The sequence below is a fragment of the Rhinolophus sinicus genome, chromosome 5, assembly GCF_057876585.1.
Source record: "Rhinolophus sinicus isolate RSI-liver-muscle chromosome 5, RSI-T2T, whole genome shotgun sequence".
NCBI classification, from domain to species: Eukaryota; Metazoa; Chordata; class Mammalia; order Chiroptera; family Rhinolophidae; genus Rhinolophus; species Rhinolophus sinicus.
Genome location: NC_142505.1, coordinates 75859968 through 75887547, shown reverse-complemented (window position 1 = coordinate 75887547; position 27580 = coordinate 75859968). Strand labels below are relative to the sequence as shown.

Below are 27580 nucleotides of genomic sequence, written 5' to 3'. Positions count from 1 at the left end.
TATTAGCATGGCTGCCGGGGTCAGCGTGCCTTTGAGCAAAGGTCATAGGCCTCACAGCCCCGGGGTTGACTCCTGACTACCATTTACTGGCCATGTCATTTACTGTCCTCCCTGAGACTCCCCTTCCTCTTCTGAGAAGGAGGGTGACGCCTCTGGCTCTGCTTACATCACACAGTGTGAAGCGAGCTGAGGCCATGGCTGTGACTGGTGACCCCCAGCTGCGAAGCAGTATGAGTAGAGGTGGCATGTCTACTTCAGAAGGCATCAGAGCATGGAGGGAACTATCAGAAACTCCTGAGGGACACGACAGAGGGCATGTTCACTTGGCCCAGGGGTAAAACTTTCCTTTGCCTTATTGAAAGATGCAAGTGGTCATGGGGAGGTCGGCGATTATATGCTCCCGGCAGACTCCTCAGGAGACCTCTCCGCTCCCAGGTCTATTCCCATCAGAGGCTAAGCTTGGGGCCTGACCCAGGACGCCTCTGTGGGGGAGGGGAGGGTACTTAATCTCTCATCCCCACCCTTCCGCCCTCCTTCCCACCCAGCCTTCCCAGAACCATGGGCCCTCCCATCCCTGGGGCCCGTGGGTTGTGTAGCCTTAACAAGTCCCTGCTGGTTGATCCATAAAAGGAGGGTTTCAGCCAGTTTCTACTTCCAGCTCTTGACTTGAGTCAATTCAGCATAATTTCAAGGGAGGTTACAAAAATTTCAAAGTGTGTTCACTGGACTTTTATTTACAAAATAAGTATTTGGGGGCTGTGGGTCAGGGGCTTGCTGTGTGTGGTCAGATGACCGGATCTAGAGGAAAGACCCCCTGCTTCCCACCCCATCCCAGCTCCACTCGGTGGTGGTGCTGTTGCTTCCATGACATTCGCAAAGCAACTCAGTTCTTAATCCTCACAACTTCCCGGAAGTGGATTTAAAAATGAATTCACGTGTTTACATCACACCTCATTCTGCAGCAGAGGGAGGTGTGTATAAGGACACATACAAGAGAACAGTGTGAAACAAAAAGCCAAGAGAATTGGGGCAAACAGAAATCACAGGGGAGGAGGGGTTGCAAAATAACCAAGCCAAGGGTGAGACTGCCTGCCGGCCGGCCTGCCCAAAGAGGCCCTGAAATTGAGCTCTGAGTGGCCCAGCAGTTCAGCTCTCAGGACCAGAGTGCGCAAAGTGAGAGAGTCATTCTGCAGAAGCTCAATTTTCCTGAGTACCGAGGCCTGAGAGAAGTCTCTCTTCAATCCTTCATTTCACAAAAGGGTCACTCTGTGATGTTGAGGATAATGTCCTTGAGAACACCCCTAGACAGAAACAATAGCAAGATTCATGAGGCTGCCTCTCCCGGTGCCCACGGCACTGGCCGCAGGCGGGACGCCAAGCACAGCTCTGCAGAAGGAAAACAGCGTGGCCCAGGCACTCAGCCCTGGACCCTTCAGGCACAATCCAAGGATAAATCTGATACCATGCCCTCAGTAGGCTTGCTTCACCTGGGGTCCCTGAATGGGCTTCAAAGGGCATAAACCCTCCCAAATTATAAGGCCAGATTCATGGGTCCAGCCAGCTAAGGGGTCGTAAAATGTAGACAAGACATGCGCCTAAATTAGTGGCCGGCCACCCACTTCCAAAAAAATCACTGGCCAAAGTGTCAGAAAAGAGCTTGGGATCTGCCCCCGCACACAGCAAGATTAGTAATCGAAGCCCCAAAGCCTCATGATGTGGACTGTGACCCATCTTGCAGAAGAGTAAACTGAGGCTCTAAGACTGGGATTTGTCTGAAGTCTTAACAAGTAAATAGGCATGGGAATTACTAACTCAGGCCTCAGAACTCAACCTTGTACACATCTTTTGCTTTGGATATGAACTCCAAAGGCCAGACAACATGAACTTATTAAATTCCATCCCCTACACTTCATCAAGGAATGTGACCGCAGGGTTGGCGGCCTCCACCACTGCCTGCAGCCTTGCACATAGCCGAGAAAATCTCACGCGTGGTAGGGGCATTAGATGTCCACTATCAACCATCATCACTCCATCTGCAATGGAGCAGAAGAACTCTTCCAAAGATAGTGTGGTCTCTCCCTTTCATGGTTTTTTGAACTTTTTCTGTCAGGACTCTGCCGTAGAGGAAGACAGATAGGACTTAAGAGACAGAAAAGAAAGAGGAAAGCTGTCAGATCTGGAGCCAGCCATTGCATGAACAAAGGCAGTGGGCAGAACTGGCTACCTAATTTGCAGGTCCCACGCAAAACGAAAATGGAGGAAACCCTTCTTCAAAAATTACTGACTTTCAAGATGTCAAAATCAGAGCATTAAAACCAAGTGTGGGCCCTGTGTGGTAGTGCAGGTTGCACACCCATGAAGCTGGCCTGGTAGGGGGTCAAGCCTGGTCTCAGTGGGGAATGGAGCAGGAGCTCTGAACTGGGGTGCTGGGAAGGGTGAGGTGACAGCCAGCTCCCCATCAATCTCTGACTAGAGGCCATGCAGTCATGGTTCTAGGTCCCTCTTCCCTCCCTGAAGAAAGGCCCAAGAAGCCCTGTCAGCATTAGCACAGGAGGCCCCCTGCCCGACCCACACAGGCTGCCATCTGCCTTTGGAGAGCCGGCTCACACCCAGCAAGGGAAGGCAACTGGACCGCATGGCTGGCTCCAGTGCTGGACCTTCTCTTGGGGAGTTACTGTGCCCAAAGAGTCCTTTTGGAAAGCTGCACAAGGCCTGGTAATAGGACACAGGATTGGCAGACAAAGTTCCAGCTGGGGCTCATGGGGCTGCAGTCTAGTAAATCAGCTGTTAGCCTGAAGACGGGCCCTCCATGGGGCTATTCTTAGGGAGGCCAGGCCCTGCCTGTCTCCAACCCCTTGGGGTTTGAGGGATGTGTCTTGGGGCCCCACTAGCCAGGGCCCAAGGAATTCCTAGTGGTTAACAGGAGACAGTCTTTTCATTGATGGGACAGAACGGTCCCTTAGGTCTCTGTGCATGCGTGTACACACATGCACACACAGACATACATCTACACAACCTGCTCAGAGGCTAATGGCAGACGGCATAATGAGGAGCTGGCTAGCATTCCTCTGGACCTGTGCCTTCAGGTCTCAAACAGTAACATTTCTGAAACATAACCCTCCTCCCCGCCCCCTTCTCCCCCCCACACACACCCTTGGATAGACAGTGGAATGTGGGACCCAACTGGCCCAAGCTGGATGGGCCCCCACCCCAGGGTTAACGTGTCTTTCTCATCATCAGGTTCTCAGACCAAGGTTTCCCCACAGAGCAGAGTGAGCTCCATGTAGCTGGACCATCTAGCCTTCAGCTCTGGTTTAAGAAATAAAAGCACAGGTCAAAGGTGAAAGGGTACGGGAGGTCACTCGTGGCATGGAAGGATGTGCCTCTCACCCCTCCCAAGAGTAATAATGGGAATGATAACCACAGTGCATTGAGTGCTCACTGTGTGCAGTGTAGTATCTCACGGGATCTCAGAGTTGCCATGGGAACTGGGTACTCTCTATCTGCATTTTACAAATGAGGAAACGAAGGCACAGAGCATTCAAGTGACCAGCCAGCCCCCATTCTAGTGGGTTGGTAAAAGGAACTGCTTAATCATTTATCCAACTATCATTGAGCACCTGCTCTGGGCCAGACCTTGTGTGGGACACAAAACAGACATGGTTGCTGCCTCCACAAAGCTCAAGGTCGAGCATACTTTATAGGACAGATCAGGTGTGCACATGTGCATGCATGAGCCCAGGAATCCTGGGCAGGGCGGGCTCTGTTTTGGGCCACTGTGCCCTTACTCTGGGCACCCCCTTCCTCCTCCTCCTCCTCCTCCTCCAGGACAGAGTTCTAAAGCCGGAACCCATTCGTATAATCATTTGAGATAACTAATGCTTGCACAAGGCTAGGCACATGGTGGAGGCTTAACAAATTGTTGATGAATGAATGTTGAACAATTAGGAGCAATGGAAAGCAGAGTTTGGAAAACGTACGGTATCACACACTATCCTTTGAAAATCACCCTGAATCTTGAATTCTCCAAGTAGCCTTTCAGCCTTTACCAAAGCCACAAAGGACCGTAAAGATAAGTGAACCTGCATAGAACTGAGAACTCTAGCAGGCAGCCTAATGTTGAACAAACAGCACAGGCTCTCTTGGGTTCTACCATTTCCGGCTGTGTGACTTTTGGTCACTCATTCACCTCTGTCAGCCTGCTTTTTCATCTTCAGAGAGGTGACAGTAATACTCCCTCATGGGGATGCTATGAGCGTTGGACAGAAAATGTAAGTAGAGTATCTGACATCTTACAGGCCTCATTAAATGGCAGTTCCCTTTCTACTAACTTCACACCTTTGTCCTAAGCAAAATCATGACTTAGAACAAACAGCATGAAAGAATAAGCAAAGCAGGTTACACTTAAAGCTGACTAGGCAAAAGAGATCCTTAGAAACAAGAACTTTGTATTCAATGACTAAAATCCAGAAAAGCTTTTATCACAAGGTATAAAATCCCTTTATAAATGGACTTCAATCTCAGAGATGAGTGCAAATGAAAAATTAGCATTAATCCATTTAAGAATAAAAAATGGATTTCTATTGTATCCTCTTATAGGTATTTTTCATTCCAGGGGGGAAATAGGAAGCAGTAGTTAGTTAATAATAGAATATACATTACCCCACATTATTCTTTTTTATTTTTAATTAAAATTTATTGGGGTGACAATTGTTAGTAAAGTTACATATATTTCAGGGGTACAATTTTGTAATACATTATCTGTATCTCACATTGTGTGTTCACCACCCAGAGTCAGTTCTCTTTCCATCACCATATATTACAATTTCTTCTTTATAACTTAGTTGCAACTTAAACCTGGAAATTTCTTGACTTTGGGGAAAAAGAAGCTGGCTATTTAATTCCTTTTGTTTATAACAGCTATGTTGAGATATAATTCACACGCCGTAAAATTCATTTTTTTAATGTGTACGTTTTAGTGGGTTTTAGGTACATTAAAAGAGTTGTGCAAAAAAAAAAAAAAAAAAAAAAAGAGTTGTGCAACCATCAGCACTATCTAATTTTAGAATGTTTTCACACCCCCTGAGAGAAACCCTATACCCATTAACAGTCACTTCCATTCTCTTCCCCAAGTTCTGGCAACCACTAATATGTTTTCTGTCTCTATTGACTTGCCTATTCTGGACATTTAATATAAGTGTAACATACACTATGTGGTCTTTCGTGACTGGCATCTTTAGCATAGTGTTTTCAAGGTTCATCCATGTTGTTATAGCATGTGTCAGTACTTAATCCCTTTTTAGGGTTGAATAATGTACCATTATATGGAAATACATTTTATTTATCGATTCATCAGTTGATAGACATTTGATTGTTTCCACTTTTTGACTATTTAGAACAATGCTGCTATGAACTTTTGTGTACAAGACTTTGCATGGACTTACGAGTATGTTTTCATTTTTCTTGGGTATATATGCATATGTAGGAATGGAATTGTTGGGTCACATGGTAGAACTATGTTTAACCTTTTGAGGAATTCCCAAACTATTTCTAAGTGGCTGCACCATTTTACGATCCCAAAAACAATAAACAAGAGTTTCAATTTCCCCATATTCCTACCAAAATTTATTCTTGTATGTCTTTTTAATTTTAACCATCCTAATGGGTGTTAAGAAGTATCTCACGGTGGTTTTGATTTGCATTTCCCTAATGACTAATGATATTGAGCATCTTTTGTGCTAAATCTATAGATCAATTTGGGGAGTGTTGCCATCTTAACAATATGAAGTCTTCTGCTTCATGAACAGAACATGAGATGTCTTCCCATTTATTTAGGTCTAACTTTTTTCAAACATGCATTGTAGTTTTCAGAGCATAAGTTTTGCATTAAAAAAAAGTTTATTCTTGAAGAACTTCCTTTAGTATTTGTTGAAATACTGCTAGCAAAAAACTGTTTTTGTGTATCTGGGAATATATTTAATTTTCAAAAGATAGTGTTGCTATAGATAAAATTCTTGGTTGACATCTTTTTTCTTTCAGCACTGTGAATGTTGGCTTCTGGCCTGCATTGTTTCTGATGATAAGTCAAATGTACATCTTATTGGGGTTCCCTTGTATGTGACAAGTCATATTTTTCTAGCTGCTTTAAAATATTTCCCTTTGGGGCTGGCCTGGTAGCTCAGGCGGTTAGAGCTCCATGCTCCTAACTCCGAAGGCTGCCGGTTCGATTCCCACATGGGCCAGTGGGCTCTCAACCACAAGGTTGCCAGTGCAATTCCTCGAGTCCCACAAGGGATGGTGGGCTCCGCCCCCTGCAACTAAAATTGAACTCGGCACCTTGAGCTGAGCTGCCTCCCAGATGGCTTAGTTGGTTGGAGCGCAGGCTCTCAACCACAAGGTTGCCAGTTCAATTCCTCGACTCCCACAATGGATGGTGGGCTGCGCCCCCTGCAACTAGCAACGGCAACTGGACCTGGAGCTGAGCTGCACCCTCCACAACTAAGACTGAAAGGACAACAACTTGACTTGGAAAAAAAAAAGTCCTGGAAGTACACATTGTTCCCCAATAAAGTCCTGTACTCCTTCCCCAATAAAAAAAGAAAAAAAAATTTCCCTTTGTGTTTGTCTTGCAGCAGTTTTACTATGATGTTTCTGTGTGTGGAACTCTTTTTGTTTCTTCTACTTGGAGTTCATTGAGCTCTTACCTGTGTAGGTTAAAGTTTTTCATCAAATTTGGAAAGTTTTCAGTCATTATTTCTTTGACTAGTTTTTTTCTGCTTCTCTTTCTTCTCCTTCTGGAATTCCCATTATGCATATGTTGGTGTGCTTAATGGTGTTCCACATTTGTCTAAGGCCCTGTTCATATTTTCTTTATTCTTTTTCTTCTCTCTTTTTTTGTACTGCATAATTTCTATTGCTCTATCTCCAAGTTTACTGATTCTTCTACCTTTTCAAATCTACTATTAAGGCTCTCTAGTGATTTATTTTATTTTATTTTGGTTACATTTCAACTCTAGAACTTCCATTTAATTTTTTATATAACTTTAATTTTTATCTCTTAATCGGTATTCTATATTTGATGAGACACTGTCATCATACCTTCTTTTATTTTCTAAAGTATAACTTCCCTTAGTTCTTTGAACAAATTTGTAATGCTGTTTGAAGTCTTTGTTAAATCGACATCTTGGCCCTTTCAATCAGTTTCTGTTCCTGCTTTTTCTACTATGTATGGGTCATATTTTCCTATTGCTTTGCATGACTTGTAATTTTTTTGTTTAAAACTGGACATATTAGGAAATATGTTGCGGAAACTCTGAGCAATGAACCCCACCTCTACCCTAGGGAGGCTTTTGTTTTGTTTTGTTTGCGTGTTTATCTGTTTAATGACTTGGTTGGGCTCTTAGTGAAGTCTGGTTCCCCAACAGTGTGAAGCCTCTGACGCTGCTCCTCAGAGGGCACAGTCTTGGGCATGTGCACAGTCACCCTAGGATAACAATGTCTAGCAGGGCTCTCTTCGACTGTCTCTTTCCCTGATTTTTCTATTAAGCTGTCTTCCTCTGCCGGTATCACACCCAGCTGATAGCTTTATTGTTTTCAATAATGCCCTGGCACACAAATCATCCTGCAGTCTAGTTCAATTAGATTCAAGCCCCTTTGCAGGAATAGTTTTTGAGGCAAGTCTTTGAGGTTTGTTCTGACTCTAGGAAGGCTGTTCTGACCTGGTTCTTGTCCTGGTTCATTCTGGTAAACTGGCTGACCTATTGGTTATCTTGTTGCTCTAAAGGAGCTCCCATTCTCATCATCTTTATCACCACAATCGCCAATGTTTTCAAGAGCACTCTTAGTCTTCAACTTCTGCACACTCTGTTTCAAATGAAGTTATTTCCTATAGGGACAGCTTCAGACATCTCTGTTCTAATGGGACTACCTCTCTCCCTGGGCAAAATCTCTGAGCTCCTGCTTCAGAGCTGGGGACAGGGAAAGCAGCCGTTAGAGTGATGTCCCTACTTTATGAGTTGGACGCTGGGTAGGGGTGGCAGCATCTGTCTTTTCAGCTTACACCTCTTGGCATGGAAACTCCACCCTACAAACAAGCTGGGACAAAGGCAACCAGGCCCATTCTACAAACAAGTTGGGACAAGGGTCCCAATATTCTTGTGGAATCTGGGGTACAGTTGCCACTATATGAGTAGGGGCTGAGTGGAGGATGGGATCCCTCAATCTCCTGGCTGCATTTATCAGGAATTAAGCCTCTGCAACTCAGAGCTCAGGGGATTGAGGTGGGCTAAATCTTAAAATGTTCTCAGTATCTTCCTTTCTTCATATTAGAGGTAAAGAAAAAGCAACCATAGGTGGAGAGGCCTCAGTAAAGAATTCTGTAGTCAGTGGAGGCTAAACCAAAGCAAAAGACAAGCAATTTGAGTGGGAGGATGGGGATGGCAATGGATGGTTTTAGGGAAGGAGAAGAGGCACCCAGGGACCTGGCTTTCCCCTTGCATCCCAGCATGGAATCCATCACAGCTCTATCAGACTCCACTCTGGGAATGTGAGCAAATGGAATGGGATCTGCACCAGCCACCGAGCACCAAAGGGTGCCACTGTGAACATGCCCTGTGGTCCTGCAAACACAGAGCAGGAACCGCCAGTCTTGGGCTGTCTGTGCCAATTGCTGGGGCATGTGAATCAATCCATCCTTTCTCCACAGCCCCCATGCTCTCTGAACCATCTCTCCTCCAAATGCGGATCCTTGCCTTTCTTTGGGGTTCCAGAGACATGCTAAAAATTATACCAAGGTTTCAGATAACAAGGCAGGCCTGCATATAAGCGAATTGTACATAAACGAATTTGGCCTGTCACAAGGAAGAAATTACAGTCCTTTCAGAGGCCCGAGGCATCTTCAGCTGTCTGATCAGCCCTGCCAAAGCCTTGTTTTTGACAACATGCCACCCTACCTCTTGGACTCTGTGTGAGGGTTCTGCTACCCACCAGGAGCAACGGACAAAGTCTGTTTATCCAGAAACTTGGCAGGAGGTATAGGTGAAGCAGCCTCTGGACAAAGGCACACTCAGATCCTGATGGCCATTGTCAAAGGAACATAGCTGAGAGGCCACAGGCAAACTGTTTGGGGTGAGGCAGTTGATAAACAAACAGGGAAACACATTCAGGTCAGAGCTAGGGAATGCTCCCCGAGTGTCCTTTATTTGTTCTCTGGCAAGATCATTCTGAAGCATTGACTGGAAATAAAAGTCTTGCTGGTGTTTGCTGGAGGCAGAGGTCCCCACACCTTACCCCCTTTGGAATCTGCCAGAGGGCAGGTCTGAGTGTGAACTTGGTTAATATTCAGGCTGTCCTGACAGCCAAGCTGCCACTGCCCACATTTGCCAGCAGTATCCCAGAGCAGCCGGCAGGCCTGATGGAAAGAAAACAGCCCAAATCTGCCTACTGCTCAGTCTTCACCTTTGAGCAGAGGGCTACGCCCATGGAGAATAGACTCAGCACTGCAGTAAGTCTCAATGACAGGACTCCATCATAAGACCATCTGGGATGCGTGGGGTCCCTTCCTTACACAACAGAAGCTTCAGTCCCAACCTGTTGGGCCAGATCTCACCCATTCCTGTGCTGCTACTACAGGGCCAAACACAGACTCCTCTAGCCCCAACTTCAGAGACAGGTGAAGGACCTTACCCCGACCTTTATATTCTTTACCCTTAAAGTGAAAAATAAATTGGCTCAAGCTGGCACAACCAAAGCAATACAATAAATAAGGATAGTATTAGATTATAACTTACAGAACAAAATAAATGTGCGTGAGTCTGTACTGGTATAAAGTAATAATTGCATAAATAAATAAATGGGAGTGAAAAGGAAGGTCTTCTTTGCAGAATTCCAATTGATAAATTGGAAGGAATGTGGCAGACGGAAATCCCTACTAGGCAAACGTCACAGAAGTAGTTGTTTCAGAAACAGGATGTTTGTATAGTCTAAAGTATCTCCCCCCAAATATTTATTAATTATAAAAAGAAAAAACAGTAACGTTACAGTGGAGAAACCCAGCAGACACCAACTCAACCAAGTGGTCAAGGTTAACCTCACCAGTAATAAGCCACCGACTGGTCTGATGCCCCAAGTACACATCACTTCTGTCGTATGTTGACCAAAAACCTCACAATCTTACCACAAGACAAATCACACAAACCCAGATTAAAGGACACTCATCACAATAACTGATACACTCATAAAAAGTGCCGAGGTCATGAAAGATAAGGAAAGACTTAGGAACTATCAAAGATTGGAAGAGACTAAGGAGACCTGACAACCAAAGACAATGGGAAATCCTGGACTGGATCCTACAACAGAAAAAAACATTAGTGGAAAAACTGGTGAAATTTGAACAAGGTCTGAAGTTTAGTTAGTAATATTGTAACCAATGTTAATTTCCTGGTTTTAATAAATGAATTATGGTTATGTAAATTGTGAACATTAGGGGAAACTGGGTGAAGGGTATATGTGAATTTTCTGTGCTATTTTGACAACTTTTCTCTAAATCAAAAATTATTTCAAAATAAAAGTTTTTGGAAAGCAATAAAAGGCAATTCTCAGTTACTGCACAGGATGAGTAAATCGAACTTGACAAACAACCCTTGAGGAAGGAAACTACCATATACACTGTATGCATATAGCACATTTCATTTATCCATTCATCCACTGATGGACACTTGGGTTGCTTCCACCTTTGGGCTATTGTGAATAATGACGCTATGAACATTGGTGTACAAATATCCCTTTGGGACCCTGCTTTCAATTATTTTGGATATATACCAAGAAGTGGAATTGCTGGACCATATGGCAATTCTATTTTTAATTTTTTGAGAAACTGCTATGCTGTTTTTCATAGTGGCTGCACCATTTTTCATTCTCACTAACAGTGCACAAGGATTCCAATTTCTCCACATCTTTGCCAACACCAGTTATTTTCTGTTTTGGGTGTTTTGTTGTGTTTTGTTTTTATAGCTGCCATCCTAATGGGTGTAAGGTGGTTTTGATTTGCATTTGTGTTTCCCCAATGATTAGTGATGTTGAGCATCTTTTTGTACACTTGTACCCCCTTTCATAGATAAGGAAACTGAGGTTGTGAGCAGTGATGTAACCTCCTAAAGTCAGCTAGGTGGTTGGTGGTGGGGTCAGAACTAGCCCCCCAGTCAGAGTCCAGAACTCCTCCACGACCACTTTGGGGAGAGCCAACCCACTCGAGTCACCCTGGGACTTCTCCCTCCTTCCTTCCATCCACCAATAGTCATTTGCTTTTATTTTACTCCCGTCATCCAAAAAAGGAAGCAAGGAAGGGAAAGGCTGCTGAAAAAAGCAAATCCTGGTGTGCATGTGAGTGTGCGATGATGTGCATCCCCAGAGGTGCCCACAGGCCCCTCCCTGGGAGCAGGGCACAAGGGGGTAGCTATGGACTTGGAGGCCGGGAGCTACCCACCCCTCACACCCTGAGGTGAACAACATCAGCAAGGAAATGGAAAGTCAACACAGCTGTCAGGGAGGGCTGCAGCCAGCAGGGCCAGCCCAGCTCAGCTACTGATGACATTTCCAGGAGCTGAGGTGGCATAAGCTGGCTCCCCAGTCTTAGGTGCCCCTGGACCAGGCTGTGGGCATGGGGTGGGCAAGCACTAGTTGCCCCTGCTGGGGGATCAAAGCCAGAGAAGCACGGCCACCTCAGGGCCCAAGGTCGGCATGGCACCAATGCTGGTGGAATCCAGAGGTGGTCCATAAACTGAGCCCTCTTCCCACAGATCCTATAGATTCTGCAGCCACCATTCCTGGCTGGCCACCAGTCTCTTGCCAAAGCAACTCCCACAGCTTCCTCACTAATCTTGCTTTTCATAGCAGCCAGAGTGAGCACTTTCTAAAAACACAAATCTGGCCATGCCATGTTATCCTTTGCTTAGAACCCTTACTATTTCCTCACTGTCCTCAGAATAAAGTCAATTCTGCTTCGTTCCTATAAGGCCCACTGTGAACTGGCTTTTGTAGATAGGCATTTCTAGCCTCCCCTGCCCCCGCCCTGAGCTTCAGCTACCCTGATCTATGGACTTCCATCCCCAGAATCTGCCATGTTCTTTGCCTGGATAAGTCCTGTTCATATTTCCAGACTCAGCTCAAATGTTACCACTCCATATTGGAGTAGTTCCTCACTGTTATCCCCACAGAGAGGGTAAAATGTTTGCCCCAGATCACACAGCAAGCCAGCCAGGATTTGAATTCAGGCTCTAGAACCCTATTACTAACAAGGGTTGTTGTTAGCCTTCTCTGTAACATGGCCAATGTGTCCCATGGGCATCTGAGCTTTGAGATGTCAACGGCCTAATGCCCAGTACAAAGCTAGCCACGGTGTCTGATTAGTGCCACATTGTGCTGAGGGAAGGGGATGAAGGACTAGCAGATGCCACCCTCAGGTTTTTCTTGGGAGGAACATAGAGCAGAGGAAGGGCCAGAAGCTGGGAGAATCCTACCTGTCTGATCAACAGCAGGAAACTAGTCTGTGAGGGTATCTTCTTCAGAAGGAAGTGAGCCCTGACCCAGCATCTCCTGGCCCTTACCAGATGCAAAGTAGGAAATGCAGAGGGCAAAGTATGTGTGTATCCTGACTCCTGAAACTTGGAAAACCTGCCACCAAATCTAAGGGGCTAATGGTTTAAGCTGGAAGCCCTGTCTACCACCAGGCCCTATGCTTAGAAGGGTTTCTGTGAGTCTCTCTTCATGAGTTCCTTGGGACCAGGGTTACGCCTCCTCTGGTTTCCTGAACCCAGCCAGCCCTCAGGAGGCCCTCTGCTGATTTCCAGAGAAACTGGAGCCTCAGGACAGGACCCCAAGCCTCACCGTAGGCATATGGGAGAACAGTAGCCCCCCCCCCCCCCCACCCCATGCTTCTAAAAGTCTGTGGCCAGGAACAGACAGACCTGCCCATTTGTGCCTGCATGTGGGCTCAGCAGCAGCTTCCACACCTCTCCTCCTGCCTTTGGCAGGATGTTGACTCAGCCTGGGGCTTGCCCCCCCCCCCCCCAGGGTAGCAGCTAGGCTCTTGAGAAACAACTTCATCTGTTGTGAAACTCAGAAGGGAAAAGACAGTTGGTAATAACACTCCTTCCCCACGCCCTCCCTGCTGGACAGAAAGATCAGGAATAAACCTAATGTGAGTCCTGCCTTCTTGGCCTGCACACTGGCGTTATAAGTGTAACTCTGTGGCAGACCAGCCTGGTTTGATGGAGAGTGGGGAGTCTCAAGGGGAACTGAGGCAGATGGAGGGTTGCTCACACACTCACCTCGGTCACGATGGTGGACAGGTAGACGTCCTGGCTGAACTCCCAGCCATCCAGGCAGCTCTCCTGCTCCAATTGCTCCAGGTCCACATCGCGCCCCGGCTCCAGCCCGAGCGCCGAGAAGTTGGAGATCGCCTCGAGCCGGTAGCGCCTGCAGCTGTGAGGCACCTCATGGCCGTCCTGCAGCCGCAGCGGGACACTGTGGTTGCGCCACGCGCTGCTCAGGTTCACGGTGTCTGGCACCCGGCAGCGGTGCTCCGGGGTCCCCGCCAGGAACACGACTGACATACCGTTGAAGCCGTTGGGGATGATGCTGGCGCTGAGCAAGAAGAAGATGAGGCGCTGGAAAGGCCCCCACTCGCCCAGGAAGGCGGTCACCTCGTCGTAGTCCCGCATGCTTCCCGCCGCTGTTAGGCAGCTTGCAACAGGGGTTGATGATAAGAGCGTTCCCCGGAGAATGTCGCGCGGTCGAGGGCCTTATCCAAGGGTGTCAGAATGTTCTCGAGGGAGTCAGGCTGCGGGAAACTGGGGCGCGCAGCCGCGGCCTGCTCCGGGGAAACCTGCTGCGGGCTTTGGAACGTTCGCGGGATCTGGACGCAAAGCTAGAAGTCAAGGTAGAAACTCTGGACCAGACCCCCATCCCGACTGGGGAGGGGAGGGCGGCCGGGCCGGCTCCGCCTTGTGCCCCGCCCCCTGCCGCCCGCCACCCCGCTGTAGACTCGGCTGGGGCTTGGAGCTCAGCGGTGTCACCTGCGTGCGAGGGGGGACGCTCCGCTCCCGCGCACTCCGCCTCCCCCGCCACCCCGAAGTGCTGAACGATCCGGCCGGGGCCACTGAGTTGGACCCCACGGCGGAGTGCTGGCGAAAGGGAGGAGCCGAGGCCGCAGAGCAAGGTCTTTGAGAGGTCGGCCCTCGGCCCTCTCTGTCGGCGTCAGCCCGGGCCTCGCCCGGGGCAGGAGTCCCTCCGCAGTCCCTTCCAATCCCGAGTCTGAGCTCAGGTGGCTTAGAGCGGGCGGAGCGCGGGCGGGATTCCGTGGAATCCGTGCTGCGGCAAAACCTCTGCCGGCGCAGCGTTGACGGGAGCGCGCCGGGTCGGGTGGCACGCACGCCGCTCAAGTGGCGGGCACCAGCCGACAGGGCGCGCACTCCCCCCACCGGGCCTGGAAGAGGCTGGGTTCAATCACCAGCGGCGGCGCCTTCCCGGCAGCCAGGAGCCTCACCTTGAAAAGGGGGAAACAGTCCCAGAGCCCGGAAGGGATGAGCAAGGTCACACAGAGATAGACTGGGGGGAGGGGGTTCGGGAATGGGGCACAGGGGTCGTCTCAGGGACCTGCTGGGTCCTTTAGAGAAGACTTCAGCACGGAGCCTGGTCCAAGTGAGACCACATAATGGAGACTCTGCTGTCACCACTCTTGGGTTCTGATTTTGATCCTTTTCGCTCTCCCCACGTCCCCAGGGCTCTTTATGGGGTGGCTGGCAGAGCCTTCTTGGACTGTAAGGCCTCTTGTTGACAGAAGGGACAGCTCCCAGTCCAGGAACAGAGGGAGGGAGGGATGGAGGGAGGAGAAGGTCCAGTTTGGCGCCTAGATCTGGCAGGATAACCAGAGCAGGGACCACAGTCTGTTTGTTGTCCTTTCCGCTGTTGTGTGAGCTAGCCTGGGGCTGGGGTGTGAGCTAGCCTGGGGTTCATGAGGCAGATGAGATTGACAGAGTGAAGGGCCCACCTCTTTGGAGATTTTGTGCAAGTGTGTTTGCTTCTCCAGGCCCTGATTAAGAGTTTGAGGGACATTTCTGCCTCAGTTTTTGTAGCCTCCAGTCTGACCCACTCCTCTGAGCCTGGTTTCCACCTCTTTGACACCACAGTTTCCTTGTCTGGAATAAGATCATACATCCTGATGCCAGACAGCTCTGATTTGTGTCTGGTAACCCAGCGGAATTATTAATAGCACTTCCTTTTACTTTTACTTCTTTGAACAATATATATATAGCAGGTCCTCACATAACGTGGTTTCATTCAACATCATTTCTTTACAACATGGATGAGAAAAAGAACATTGATTCCTGGCCAGGGCCACTGTCTGTGTGGAGTTGGCATGGTCTCCCTATGTCTGCGTGGGTTTTCCCATATAATAAGAATAAGAGAGTACACCCTAAGATGGAAGGGTATCCTGTCCAGGGTGAGTTCTCGCCTTGCACCCTGAGCTGCTAGGATTGGCTCTGGCCATCCACGACCCTGAACTGAAAGAAGTGGGTTGGAAAATAATGATCTTACTTGTTTTTGTTAATTTTTCTTAAGTGTATGCATAGCTCACATTTACTTCACATTTACTTGTTTACTATTAGAAGTGTTTGGGGGGTCTTTATTTAGAAGTTTGGTGATGTTTTTGTTACCAGAACTATGTGGTGGGAACTTAACTCTTCTGTATATCAATTAGCCTATGGTGAAACTGATTTCTTTATACATTGTTTCTCTTCAAGTCTGGGTTTCCAAGATCCTATTGATGTTAAGTGAGGACTTACTGTAATGTGGTCCCTGTCTTACTTAGCTTGGATTTCATCCGTCCCCTCTCCTCTTTGCTTTTGCAAAAAAGCAAAGCCTGAGACAAGAATGAATGTGGAGGTAGTTTATTTTGAGTAGTGATCCCAGGGAGAGGAGTGAGGGATTAGGGAGAGTGAATAGAGAAGGAGGTAAGGGCAACACAAGACTGTATAATTTAGCTGGTCATTGGCCATAGCCAGGATCAGTGACAGTGCTGTGCTGAGACATATTGGAGTTGGAGGCCAAAGGAAAACGTTAGGAAGACTGATCCTGTCTTTACTTAAAAATTTATGTTTTGCTCATCACGGATTTTTATACTGATTTTGATTTTTTTTAATATATTAAAATATTATTAATCTTGATTACTCAATTTCTTGGCATCCCCTTAAATTCTGCACCTGAGGAAAGTGCTTCAATCATTTCACTGACCTTTGCCTTATCCCAACCCTCATTGCCATGGGTGACTGGAATTCGATCCCACTGGGATCTTCTAAAGAGCTATGTAGAATGAGGAAGCATTTGTTTCCTAGTTCTGGCTCCATTGGTCAAGTCCCCTGCACTTCCAGGTTGTTTTAAGGGAGAAGTGTTGGTATAGCTGAGGTAGGTGTCATAGGCGTCTGAGCCACCTGTTCATTCATTTACATGAGCCTTATGGGTCAGTCCTGATTCTGATTCTACCATTTCTATTCAATGATGGATTGCTGATATGCCTGCTTAATCTTATGGCTTGATGGAATCTGACAATACCCAGCTCATACTGGACATCTCTAGTTTCATAGACCCTTGATGTCCCATTGCCATAGCTGCTTTTCAAAAGGCAAATAGCCCTCTGCAGCAGAAGACATGACCTTGCTCTAGGACCCAGAGATCTGTACTGAAAACTCTTTTATTCGGGCTTATCAGAGACTCTACCCAGATACCTCTAATACCACTATTTTGCTGGGTCCTATGGACCAAATGGCAGGGAACCTTGTACTACAGTTGGACACACTGTAGTGCTCCTCTGCTCTGGGCTTCACTCAAAACTGGGAGCCTTCCAAGGCACCCAATAAATGGGTCAGGGTACTAGTTCCACCAAGCGTGAGGTCTTTTTTATTAGTGGTGGAAGATGCAGGGGATGACCCAGCGTGATGCAGCCTACTGGATCCCTAATAACTTCACCAATTTGCTTCAAAATAATATGGGATGGAAGAAGTGAGTGAGGACATGGATGGAAAAATTGGCCATGATGGTGGTTCTAAGGGTTCGTTTTACTAGTCTGTAAATGTGTATATACATTTAACTCATTCCAAAACAAAAAGAAAAAAACTTCACCAGAATGGCAGGCCCTGAATTGTCGTGTCCCGCGCGACAACGAGGGTTGTGGGGAATGAGGAGGGTGGAGCGCAGGGTTACGAAGAGACAGTAGCCAAGAATAGAGTGTAAGCCGGGCCAAGGGACTGCAGCCTCAACGACAGAGCCCCCCCCCCCCCCCCATCAGGCCTATGCATAGCTTTTATTAGTTAGGTGGGGAAGTAAAGGAGATAAAGCTTGTCAATCTCAAGATCTGTGAATCCTATACTTCATAATAGGAAACTGATTCAAGCCAATCACCCTTGCCTGCAGGCAGCTGAACAGTAAGTCTCAGGATGTATGTACTTCCCCAAGGGAAAAAACCTTTATGCATATGAGTAGATGGAGAGCACATCATTGAATCACTTCCCTTACAGGTTGTGGGAAGGAATGCAGCCACAGAGGCAGAGGCTCTCCTTAGCCGGGGGAAGACAGGGGACTGTGCCCACCTCTATGAACCCCGTGGATTCTCCTGTTGGTCCCCACGTGGCTCCGCCTGTCTTAGGTTGCTTTCCATGTGGAAAGTCGTACCCGTCATTGGCTGACCAGCCATCTTTCTGGTGCCAAACAGGGAGACATAAGGTGCAAGCACAAAGGTGAAGCAAAGTCCCTGAAAGGATCCGTCTCACAGGCTCTCCATGCTTTAGGGTCAGGTACGAGGGGACAGACGGGTAGGCTGCTGCGTGGCAACACTGAATCTTCATACTTTCACCCCCATCTTCTGACATGCATGTATCTTACTAGGGATTCTAGAGGGCTTGGTCAAATTAACATTATGTCATCAATACAGTGAACCATCATATTTTATGGAATATCAAGACAATCAAAATCACTAAATACTATATTGTGAAGGCGAGCAGAATTCACACAGCCCAGGGTGAAGAATACAAATATGTGCTGCTCTTCATCCCACATAAAGGCAAACGGATTTTGATCCCCCTTAATGAAGGCTATTAAGAAGAAGATCTTTGATGTTGGTGCTGATCTCTGCAATTCCAGGATATGTTTTTACGTCTTTTTTTGTTTTGTTGTTTTGTTTTCACTTCTGAGTTAATAAATTGGTCAAAACTGTGGGGGTGTAGAGGCTTCCATTGGGCCCTTCCCAGCATAATGATTTTTATTTAATGGGATAGGGGTAAATGTTAGGGTCTTGCCAGCTGCAAAGTGTATCCATCCCAATTATGCACTTGGGGATCAGGGAACTAAAGTGTGGGTCTTTAGTCACATTAGACCTGCTTGTATGAGAACCCCATTTACCACCGGGCTTTCATGAGCCTCCAATCTAACTGTGGGGCAGTAGGGGCGCGATGCATAATGCTATTTCCCATCCTCTGGCATTAATGCCAGCTCATACTCTGAGTCCAGTAGCCCTTGAAAGGTCTGGGCCTTTCCCTTTCTTCAGGACAGAATTACTCTAGTAAAAGACCACTCTTCTGGACTGAATTATGTCCCCTCAAATGCATACGTTGAAGCCCTACCACTCAGTTTAATGGGATTTGGAGATGGGGCCTTTGGGAAATAATTAGGTTTAGATGAGATCATGAAAGTGGGGCCCTCATAATGGGATTAGTGCCTTTATAAGAAGTGAAACCAGAGACCTTGCAAGAAGGTGTCCATCTATAAAACAAGGAAGACTCTCCCCAGGAACTGAATCAGCCAGCAACTTGATTTTGGACTTGCCAAGCCTTCAGAAGTGTGAGAAATAAATTTCTATTGTTTAAGCCACCCAGTCTGTGGTATTTTGTTATGGCAGCTTGAGATCTAAGACAGCCACAGATCCCTCGTGGGGAAATAATTATCAAATATACTTTTGGCAGTATAGGAGGGTTCTTCCTTGAGACTTGGCCTCTTTTTCAATCAATAGGCTATGAGCCTATAGATTGGCCTGGATCTGGGAAGTTTATGAGGAAATACTATTTTCCACTGGGACAGCTGACCTCAGATTTCTGCTCACTAACTCTTGATTTTGGGGGTGAAGTTATTACACAAGTAACACCTGGTCATCTGCCCATTTATTTAACTCCTAGGAACTCCATTGTCTATTAGCCACCACTACAGACCCAAGGGTCGAAGCACTCTGGTTGCCACTTTGGTCTTATAATGATGTCCACCCTGCCTCTGTTGATTAAGGGTCACTACTTGGCCTCTGCTATTCTAGAGTCCTGCCTTCCCCACTGACACTAGATGTCCTTCACCTGTGCATTTTGTATGGCCTTAGTGAAGGGAGTGTCCTCTGGACGTGCCTTGGGAATGGAAGCTGGTGATAGTTTCTCTGGTCTTGGATGATAAATATAATCTAACATTCTTACTCCCCTGAGCCTTCTGACTCCTTTGATACTCTGCCAGATACTCTGGCATCTCTACCTCATTTCTGTAGGCCATAATTGTATGCAAGTTTCAAAGAGTTATCTCAGAAGCATATGAAGGTGGTTTTATGTATTCTTTTGGATGTTAAACCCACAATAATGAAAGAATGCCCCGGGTTAATAAATTTCCACGTGTTATCCCTGTTCCTACCAGAACATAGGTCCTATCATTTTTTTCAATGTGTATGCTATTTCTTTGTGGGTGAGGGACTGTATTTCCCCACATAGGCTGTGCCGAGGCCTAACCCGAGGTATTGGTCTGGGGGCAATGAGGGGAGATAAGGGAGGACCTTGAAGAAGATAAGCATCATCTTTGGAGCCACTTGCCTCAGAAGGAATCTTGGCAGGAATTCCAGGTAAGGACAGGCTGCTCTCCTACAGCAAGGGGGAGAGAGCTACCTCTGCTGACCTCAAAGGTTTAGGGGAACTCTCATAATCGACCCAATGTCCCTATTCCCTGTTCCAGGATTCTATGCATTTCCTGTCAGGGCCATGACTTTGTCATGGGACACCCTTTTATTTTTGATGGCTCTCCAACCCTTACAATTAAGTCAATTAAATCCTGGGCTTGATTTCTAGCATAATCTGCCCTGTGTCTGCAGGAGGTAAGGGGATGGAGGCCTCCTACTTTATACAGTGTGCCTTGAGTTTATAGTTGGCTGACCTGGGCCTGTCATTTTCTTTTTTAAGACTTCTAAAGCACTTAACAAAAGCCATTCAATTCCATGATCCTTATAATCCCCGTTGTCCTCATACATCCTAAGAGCCAGAACTGGGGTTTCTCATCCTTGGCGTTATTGAAGTTTTATGCCAGATAATTCTTTGCTCTGGGTGTTGTCCTGTGCATGTTAGCAGCATCTCTGGCCTCTATCTCCTAGATGTCAGTAGCACTCTCTCCTAGTTGTAATGAAAATGTCTCCAGACATTGCTAAATGTCCCCTAGGGGGTAAAATTGCCCCTGGTTAAAAAATACCTACACAAGCCAATGTTTTACTTTCCACTTGCATCACATTCTAATCTACCACGAGTAAGAGTTTTGTTAGGTGATGCTTCCGCATGCCAAAGATTATTATCATCCTATTTACCACTGCAATGGGGGTCCTATCTCTGGAAAGGTGAATGTGCCGTTGCAGAATTCCTTCCTTGTAAGTCTGCTTCTAGACTGCTTCTATTTGGGAACAGAGCTAAGGGAACAGGAGAGTGAGACAGAGAAGAAAAACAAGTACAAGGGTACGGCTTACAGTTGTTTACACCTGTGGGAATGTGTACACCTGTGGGGAATGTGTCTCAGAAATGTCTGTCTAAGGTTCAGAAGTAGGCAACATTTATCCATAGGTTTCTATCCCTCACTGTTCCAGGCATACCCCACTGGGTGTTAACTCCCCCACACTTCCAGACTGCACATGGGTGATTATTGAGCAGGCTTCTGTAGGTGTCTCATGCCACAGCATCTGAAGAGTCCGGGAGCTGAAAGTGAGAAGTAAGCAGTGCAGCTGAGATTGGGACACCTGAGCAGAGCTGGTTGCCACATCAGTGGCTGAAGTAAACAGCAGGCCCAGAGACTCTGAAGCCATGAGTCATATGCCAGTCATCCTGCTCACGCAGGCCCGGGGAGGATGCAGTCTCTGCTGCCCCTCACTGGGTGCTGCCCAGGAGCAGGAGGAAGGCAGGCCCCTGGCAGCCTCATTCATACGTTCACCTCCGGCCCCTGCTTGTTCTAGCCAAGAGAGTCAACAATGTGAGACAGTCCACAGGCCACCTCCTGGCACCCGAACAATCTGATCCAGCCCAGACACTTGCCCATGTGAGCCCCAAACCAGTCGTGGGGAAAGGCAGGGAAAGGAGGTTGGAGGGATTGGCAGAGGCGAGACCATCCCTGACCTTAAAAATTCTTAATTGTTAAATGGCTTTAGATTTCATTCTGAGGCAATGGGAGTCAGAGGAAAACCTGATGAAATTTCTGTTTTTAGAAAGATCCCTCTGGTGGTCAAGTTGAGAATGCAAGGCAGGGAACTAGGGTGAAAGCCGAGATACCAGGGAGGAGACTGTTGTATTGTCCGAGAGGGGGATGGTGGTGGCGGCCAAGAAAGACGTGGATTCCAGAGCTGTTAAAGAGGTGGCAAGGACAGGTAGGAATGTGGGAGGAGAAGAAGGCAGGGAAGATGCCAAATTTGAGGAACTGGATGGATGCGTCATTGGTGACGTTTTTGTCTGAGATGGAAGCACAGGAGTAAGAGTATGTTGAAGCGAAGATGATGGGGTGGGTTTGGGAGTTTTTGAGTTTGAGGTATCTTTGGGACATCTAGGTAGAGACATCCAGTTAGTCAGACAACTGGGTTGGAGATCTATATTTAGAAGTGGTCATGACTGCAGAGTTCCTGAGGCCTTGGGCACAGATGAGGTCACCAGGGAGCACAGCCAGTCCGGGTTTCTGGTTGTAAGCAGGCTCCAAGTATTGATGCGAACGCTGGACATCTGGCAGGGACAGCGAAAATCAGTCGCGGAGGTGGCTCTGGGTGCTGGGAAGTTGACAGACCAAAGTGGAGTCCTAGGAGGACAGTCTGCTTAAGATCGAACTGTAGGGGAAGAGCCACCCCTTGGCTGGGCCAGGGTGGTCTCTGAACTCTGCCCTCCCAGACCAATCCAGTGGGACTGGGTGAGACTACAAAAGGAGGGCACCCCAAACAACCCGAGTCACTCCAGACAATGAACATTTGGAGAGGAAGTGAGGGGCTGGGCCAGAGCTTTGAGGGAGCTGGTGCCTCGGGGACAGTCAGGAGAGTGGACAGGCACAGGCTGAGAAGACACAGGCATGATGTAGGAGGACAGGGCTGAGGGGTAAGAGACTACCCCCACCCAGGGCAGGCTCCAGCAATCAGAGTGAGCTCTGGGGGCTGGGAGGCGGCCACCCCAGGTTCTTCCTGTTCTGTCTTTCTCTGTCTCTGTCTCTGTCTCTCTCTCGGCAGCTCCATAAACCACTAAGGAGCTGGTGAGCATCCAGGATAGCGATTTAGCAGGGATTAAGACCCATCTCATGAACAAGTCAAGCAGGCATGGGGGTGTGTTCATGCATACCAGAATTTATGCGCAAGTGCAGCGGGCACCAGCTTTGTCTATACTCAGACCCAAAGCTTCAGGGGTCATCTTGACTCAGCCCAGCTTCCACCATTCCATTCCCCATGGAAGATTGGGAGCCCAGCCCTGTGTGAGGAGTTGGTGAGTCTGACTCTTGCACCCTGGGCTGTTCTGGGGACATTGGCAAGCAGAGACAGGTTAGCACCCTTCAGAAGTGGCTTGAGCAGAGTCACCAGACCATTGGTAGGACAGGCAATGTTCTCCAGGGAAGATGATGATTAGCTAACCAGTGTGTGATCTTGGCAAGTTTCTCAACCTTTCTGAGCTCATCCATGAAATGGGAATAATAATTGTACTTCCTTTCAGGTTAACGAATTAGTTCACCAAAGAGAATTAGTTCATCAAAGACTTGGAGACGAATGTCTGGGACACATTAGCTCCAATTATAGTGCTTATCCAACTTGTGTCTCTTCCTCTGAGTCTGTGGCTGTGCTCTGGCTTCCATGAAAATGTGCCTGAAGTCCAAGAATGCCCTGGAGAACAGCCAAGTGTCCTTCCATGCTGCCGTTGTCAACGAAGAAGCTGCTGTGTGGTGCTTTGGCCTCTGATCTTGGCTAACTGGGTCTGACTGGAGAGCCAGACCTGCTCACAGGGCTGGTCAGTTGGGTTTCTGAGCCTGCCAGGCTGAGCCAACCCCAGGAACAGGTAAGGCCTCTGACAGCCTCTCCTGAGATTTCTAGCCTCTGCCTTCAGCCACAAACGGTCCATGTCAGATGGAAGCACAGATGAAATTTGGTTTTTATGCAGACCCATGTAGTTTCCCACTTGTGGTAGTGGGGGCATGGGAGGACAGTCCTTGCTTGTTAGACCCCTTTACTGCCCTGAATCCTTTTTGGACTTCCACCTCCATTCAGGGGTGCTGAGGAATAGTGTGTGGGAAACTATTACTGAATATTGTGTGGAAAATGATAAACCAGGAAGTTATCCAGAGTTGTGAAGAGTCTGGGGCCCAAGGATAAGAAGCTGTTATGTTGGGTAAGAATGAGCTGTCCAGGATGGAGCAGGTGGGAAAGGAGGTCGAGGAGGGGACAGGGTGCTCCTCAGGTGGGCAGAGGGACTCTCTGGGCCCATAACCTAGGCATCTGGGCATCACAGTGCAGGTTTCCAACTTAGCTGTTCATGGGCTTTGACACAGGGCCAGGCTACTATACCTCCTAAAGGGGCTGGGTCCTTGGCCAGGAAGGGCGGGGGGCTGGCAGGAAGCAGGCTCTGGGTTTCTCCTGCCCTCACCGCTTTCCTTGGTTCTGAAGGAGGAAGGTGGCGGACTAAAGGTGTCACACCTTTAGAGAACTAAAAGGGATGACTCGGCTTTCGTTTCAAGCTCCTTGGAGGGTCATGGAAGGTTGTAAGAGTCTGAAAGAGAGCTTGATTAAGCTGAACTTACAGGTCAGCATGACTGAAATTGTGGCAACATGAGGCAAGGCTGTCTGTCAGCAGAGGTCAGTAGGGACTGTACCTCGTGGGGCCTGTGGGTGGGGACTGGGAGTTTAGACTTTGTCCTGAGAGCAGTGGGAGCCAGGAGTTTTAGTAGATAGGAGTGACGTAACCAGAATTGCATTTTACAAAACTCCGTTTGCTTGTGTGTGCAGAGAGGATTGAGGGGCCAGACCGGAGACAGGAAGGTGAGGCAGGAGGCTATTACAGCACCGGGCAGGACAATGTGGGGGCCTGGACTGGGGCTGGAGCTCTGGAGGCTAGTTAGAGATTAGTTAGGGATGAATGCAGTTATGCCTACTAACAGGTCTCCCTGCTTCCACCTTTGCCCCTTACGGTCTATTCTCCCTATAGCTGCCAGAGTGATCCTGGTTAAAACATAAAAGTCCAGGTCATGCCACTCCTCTGGCTTCTCATCTCAGAGTACAAGCCAAAGTCCTTCCTGTGGCTTACAAGGTCAACATGGTCAGCCTTCCTGTCTCCACATCTCTCTGACCTCATCTGCTACTGCTAGCCACCTCACGTACACCAGCCATTTCTTCACCGTTCTTAGGACTCGCAAGCACATGCCTACCCCACCCTGCCACACTCAGGGCCTTTGTATTTCCTGCTCCCTCTGCCTAGAATGTAATTTCCCCAGATACCCACACAGGCTCCTCACTACCTCAGGTTTCTGCTCGTCACCTTATTTGTGAGGTCTTTCTAAATTCCTCACATGAAGGGATTGCTTATTCTCTATTGTGATAGTCTATTTATTTCCTTTATGACACTGCTTATAATATGTACTTACGTTTGTTCATAATGTTTTCCTAGTAGTTAGCACAATGCCTGGAACATAATAGATTCTTAGTAAATAATTAGTTTGAGTGAGTTGAGGTTGAGGCTGCAGGAGGAAGGCAGTTGCTCTCCAGGCTGTATCTCCCCTTAAAGGTTTAGGCAGCACAATATGCCAGCTGAAACCAGGAGAGTGAGTGAGGAAGAAGGTGGTGAGAGGGCATGGAGGCCCAGGATGTGTGTGTGTGTGTGTGTGTGTGTGTGTGTGTGTATGTGAGGGTGGGTGCTGGCCCCAGGGCTCCTACACCTCTCAGTGCCTGGCCTGGGGTTTGGGCAGGACAGAGGCAGGTCTGGGCCAGGCTCTGACCAAGGAGATAACAGATGTGTCAGAAGCACTGGACAAAGAGGGAGGGGATGGGGTAGAGGGCATGTGGATGGGAACTACTAACACTGCCTGGGGACGGGCAGGCCAAGGCTTTGCTCTAGGGGAGGGGACAGTAGAGCTGGGTCTTGAAGAGTGAGTAGGAGTTTGCTGGATGGAGAAGAATAAAGGCATTTTGAATTCGAGAGAAGGTCTGAGGGGTATGAAAAGGCAGATGGCTCAGAGAATGGTGAACTGTCTGGTGCAGCAGAGGAAGTGAGGCCAAACGGTCAGCAACCTGAGGTCAGAGGCTTTAAATGCTAGGTCTATGAATGATGGATCAGGGACTCCAGCCTGAGGGCCTTGGGAGCCATGGAGGGGTCCATGAAGGAAGAGAGAGAATCCTCTAGCTGCTCTGAAATGGGCCCCAGAAATGCTTAGGTGGCAGAACCCCAGACAGAGTGATGGGTAGGATGGGATGGTCCGTAGGGGTGAGAGTGTAGAGGATGACATCCAAGTTTCTAGTTAGAAGGACTCGGAGGTGTGGACCTGACAGAGGGGCAGGTTTGGGGACAATAGTGAGAGTATCGTCTGGGCCAGGTGGGCTGAGGGACTCTGAGCTGTGGATCCTGGATCTGTGTCTCCTCCTGGACACTCGGCCTCCTTGGGTCACAGACACACTGTCCCATAGGGACCCTGTTCCAAGATTTTCATGTACATCACATTTGGGTTCAGTTATGGGCAGAGACCTAGCTTTTGAAGCGAGGAGAGGACAAATCAGCTTGGCAGCTCTGGGCGCCATTCCTCTTAGCTCCTGTCTCCCCCACCCCTCACCAGGATGCCTACCTAACAAGGGCTGCTTTGGTTGCTGCATTCCTGCGAGGGTGGAGCTGCTGATCTTGGGGGTGCTAAGGATGCCAAGGAGGCTCAAGGACCCCTCAATTTGGGTGGCAGTCCCTGTGGGGGAGGGGGTGATTGCCCATCCCGGGATGGAGAGCATCAGCGATTGGTGGAGCTACAGCGAGGGGTGGGAGTCGGGAGCCAGCCGAGTCTCTGAGGGTTTGAGTCAGAGAGTGGGGTGGAGGCCTGTGCTCGTGGCTCCGGTGTTTTTCCACCGTTTATACGCCTAATGGCTTCCCTGGCTGCCCGTCACCCCCTCCGCTTCCGCCCACCGCTGGGTGGGGACCTCACCATGTTTGCAGGAGAGGCGGGGTGAGGAGGGAAGAGCAGACTCTCCCGCCACCACACCCGACTCGGGCGCGGCCGCCGGGTGCGTGTGTTGTGAGCGCGCGCACACGCGCGGCGCCGGGGCCGGGCCCTCCGTCAGCTCCCGGCGTTCACTGACCTCTGGCGGAGCCGGAGGAACAAGGGCGGGGCGGGGCCGCAGTCACCCGTAGAACCAGGGCCCACGACTCTAGCCCCCTACACTCCCCTCACTTCTCAGGGGCACTTGCTCACTGTCCCGGCCTGTGCTCCCTCAGGGAGGGAAGGGGACGGCGGGAGGAGACTTTGGAAGGAATCCTAGTAACCAATTAAAGCAGGAACACAACATCTACGAGAAGAAAGCGGAAATAAAAATGTACGACAATGAATAAATGGCACGGTAAGCACAGATCACAGTATTTCCTGGGAGGAAAGGACTCTATGCCAGTTCTCACCAAGTGACTCTGTAGAGTCAGGGCAACGCCAGTCACGGTTCAAAGAAGTTTGCTTGTTTCCAGAGCCTGACCTATTGAATCCAAACCTCTGACAATTGGAAATGTATACGAATAGCCTTGACATGTTTGTAAACGAAGAACAAGGAGGAGAGGTTGGCATATTAAACTCTAAAACGGTAGTGATTAAACCAATGGGATACTGTCACGGGAATAGGGAAATAGACCAAGGGGATAGAGTCCAATAACAATGATTCTTACAAAAGTATGAAAAGTTCTATCATTAAGAAGTTAAACCTTGGGGAAAAAGAGTGAAGGGTTTAGAGCAATTCACACAAGAACTCTTGGATGGAGACCATTCTGTTCCCCGCTGTTCGCTCAGCGCCCACCAACAAACACAAAAAATATCTGTTGAGTGCATGCTCACCACTGGTAATCGGAGACATGCAACTTAGAGCTACTTACCGCGTTTTACTTATCAGTTTGAAAAAAAAAAGATAATGCCTTGTGTTGGCAAGAGCGTGAGGAATTGGGTACTCGTGTGCTGATGGTGAGAGTGTGAATTGATAAAAGTCTTTTGTAGTTTGCGGTAGTACAAAGTTGAAAATAGGAAAAACGTACATTACTGGGGGCTCACTAAAAAACTGGGATTATTAAACGAA

The 27580-nt window shown here is 48.2% G+C and overlaps 1 protein-coding gene across 2 annotated transcripts in view; it reads right to left on the bottom strand.

Moving 5' to 3' along the window:
- SLC22A4 (solute carrier family 22 member 4) overlaps window positions 1–14462 on the bottom strand; it is a 40158-nt gene extending 25696 nt beyond the window's left edge. Inside the window, exon 1 of one of the 2 annotated variants that reach the window (XM_074313485.2) lies at window positions 13326–14462. In XM_074313485.2, coding sequence (XP_074169586.2) covers window positions 13326–13718 — 393 coding nt within the window. In that variant the 5' untranslated portion in view covers window positions 13719–14462. The remainder of the gene's footprint in view (window positions 1–13325) is intronic. The other variant, XM_074313486.2, reaches the window with a different exon arrangement.
- Window positions 14463–27580: the final 13118 nt, after the last annotated feature.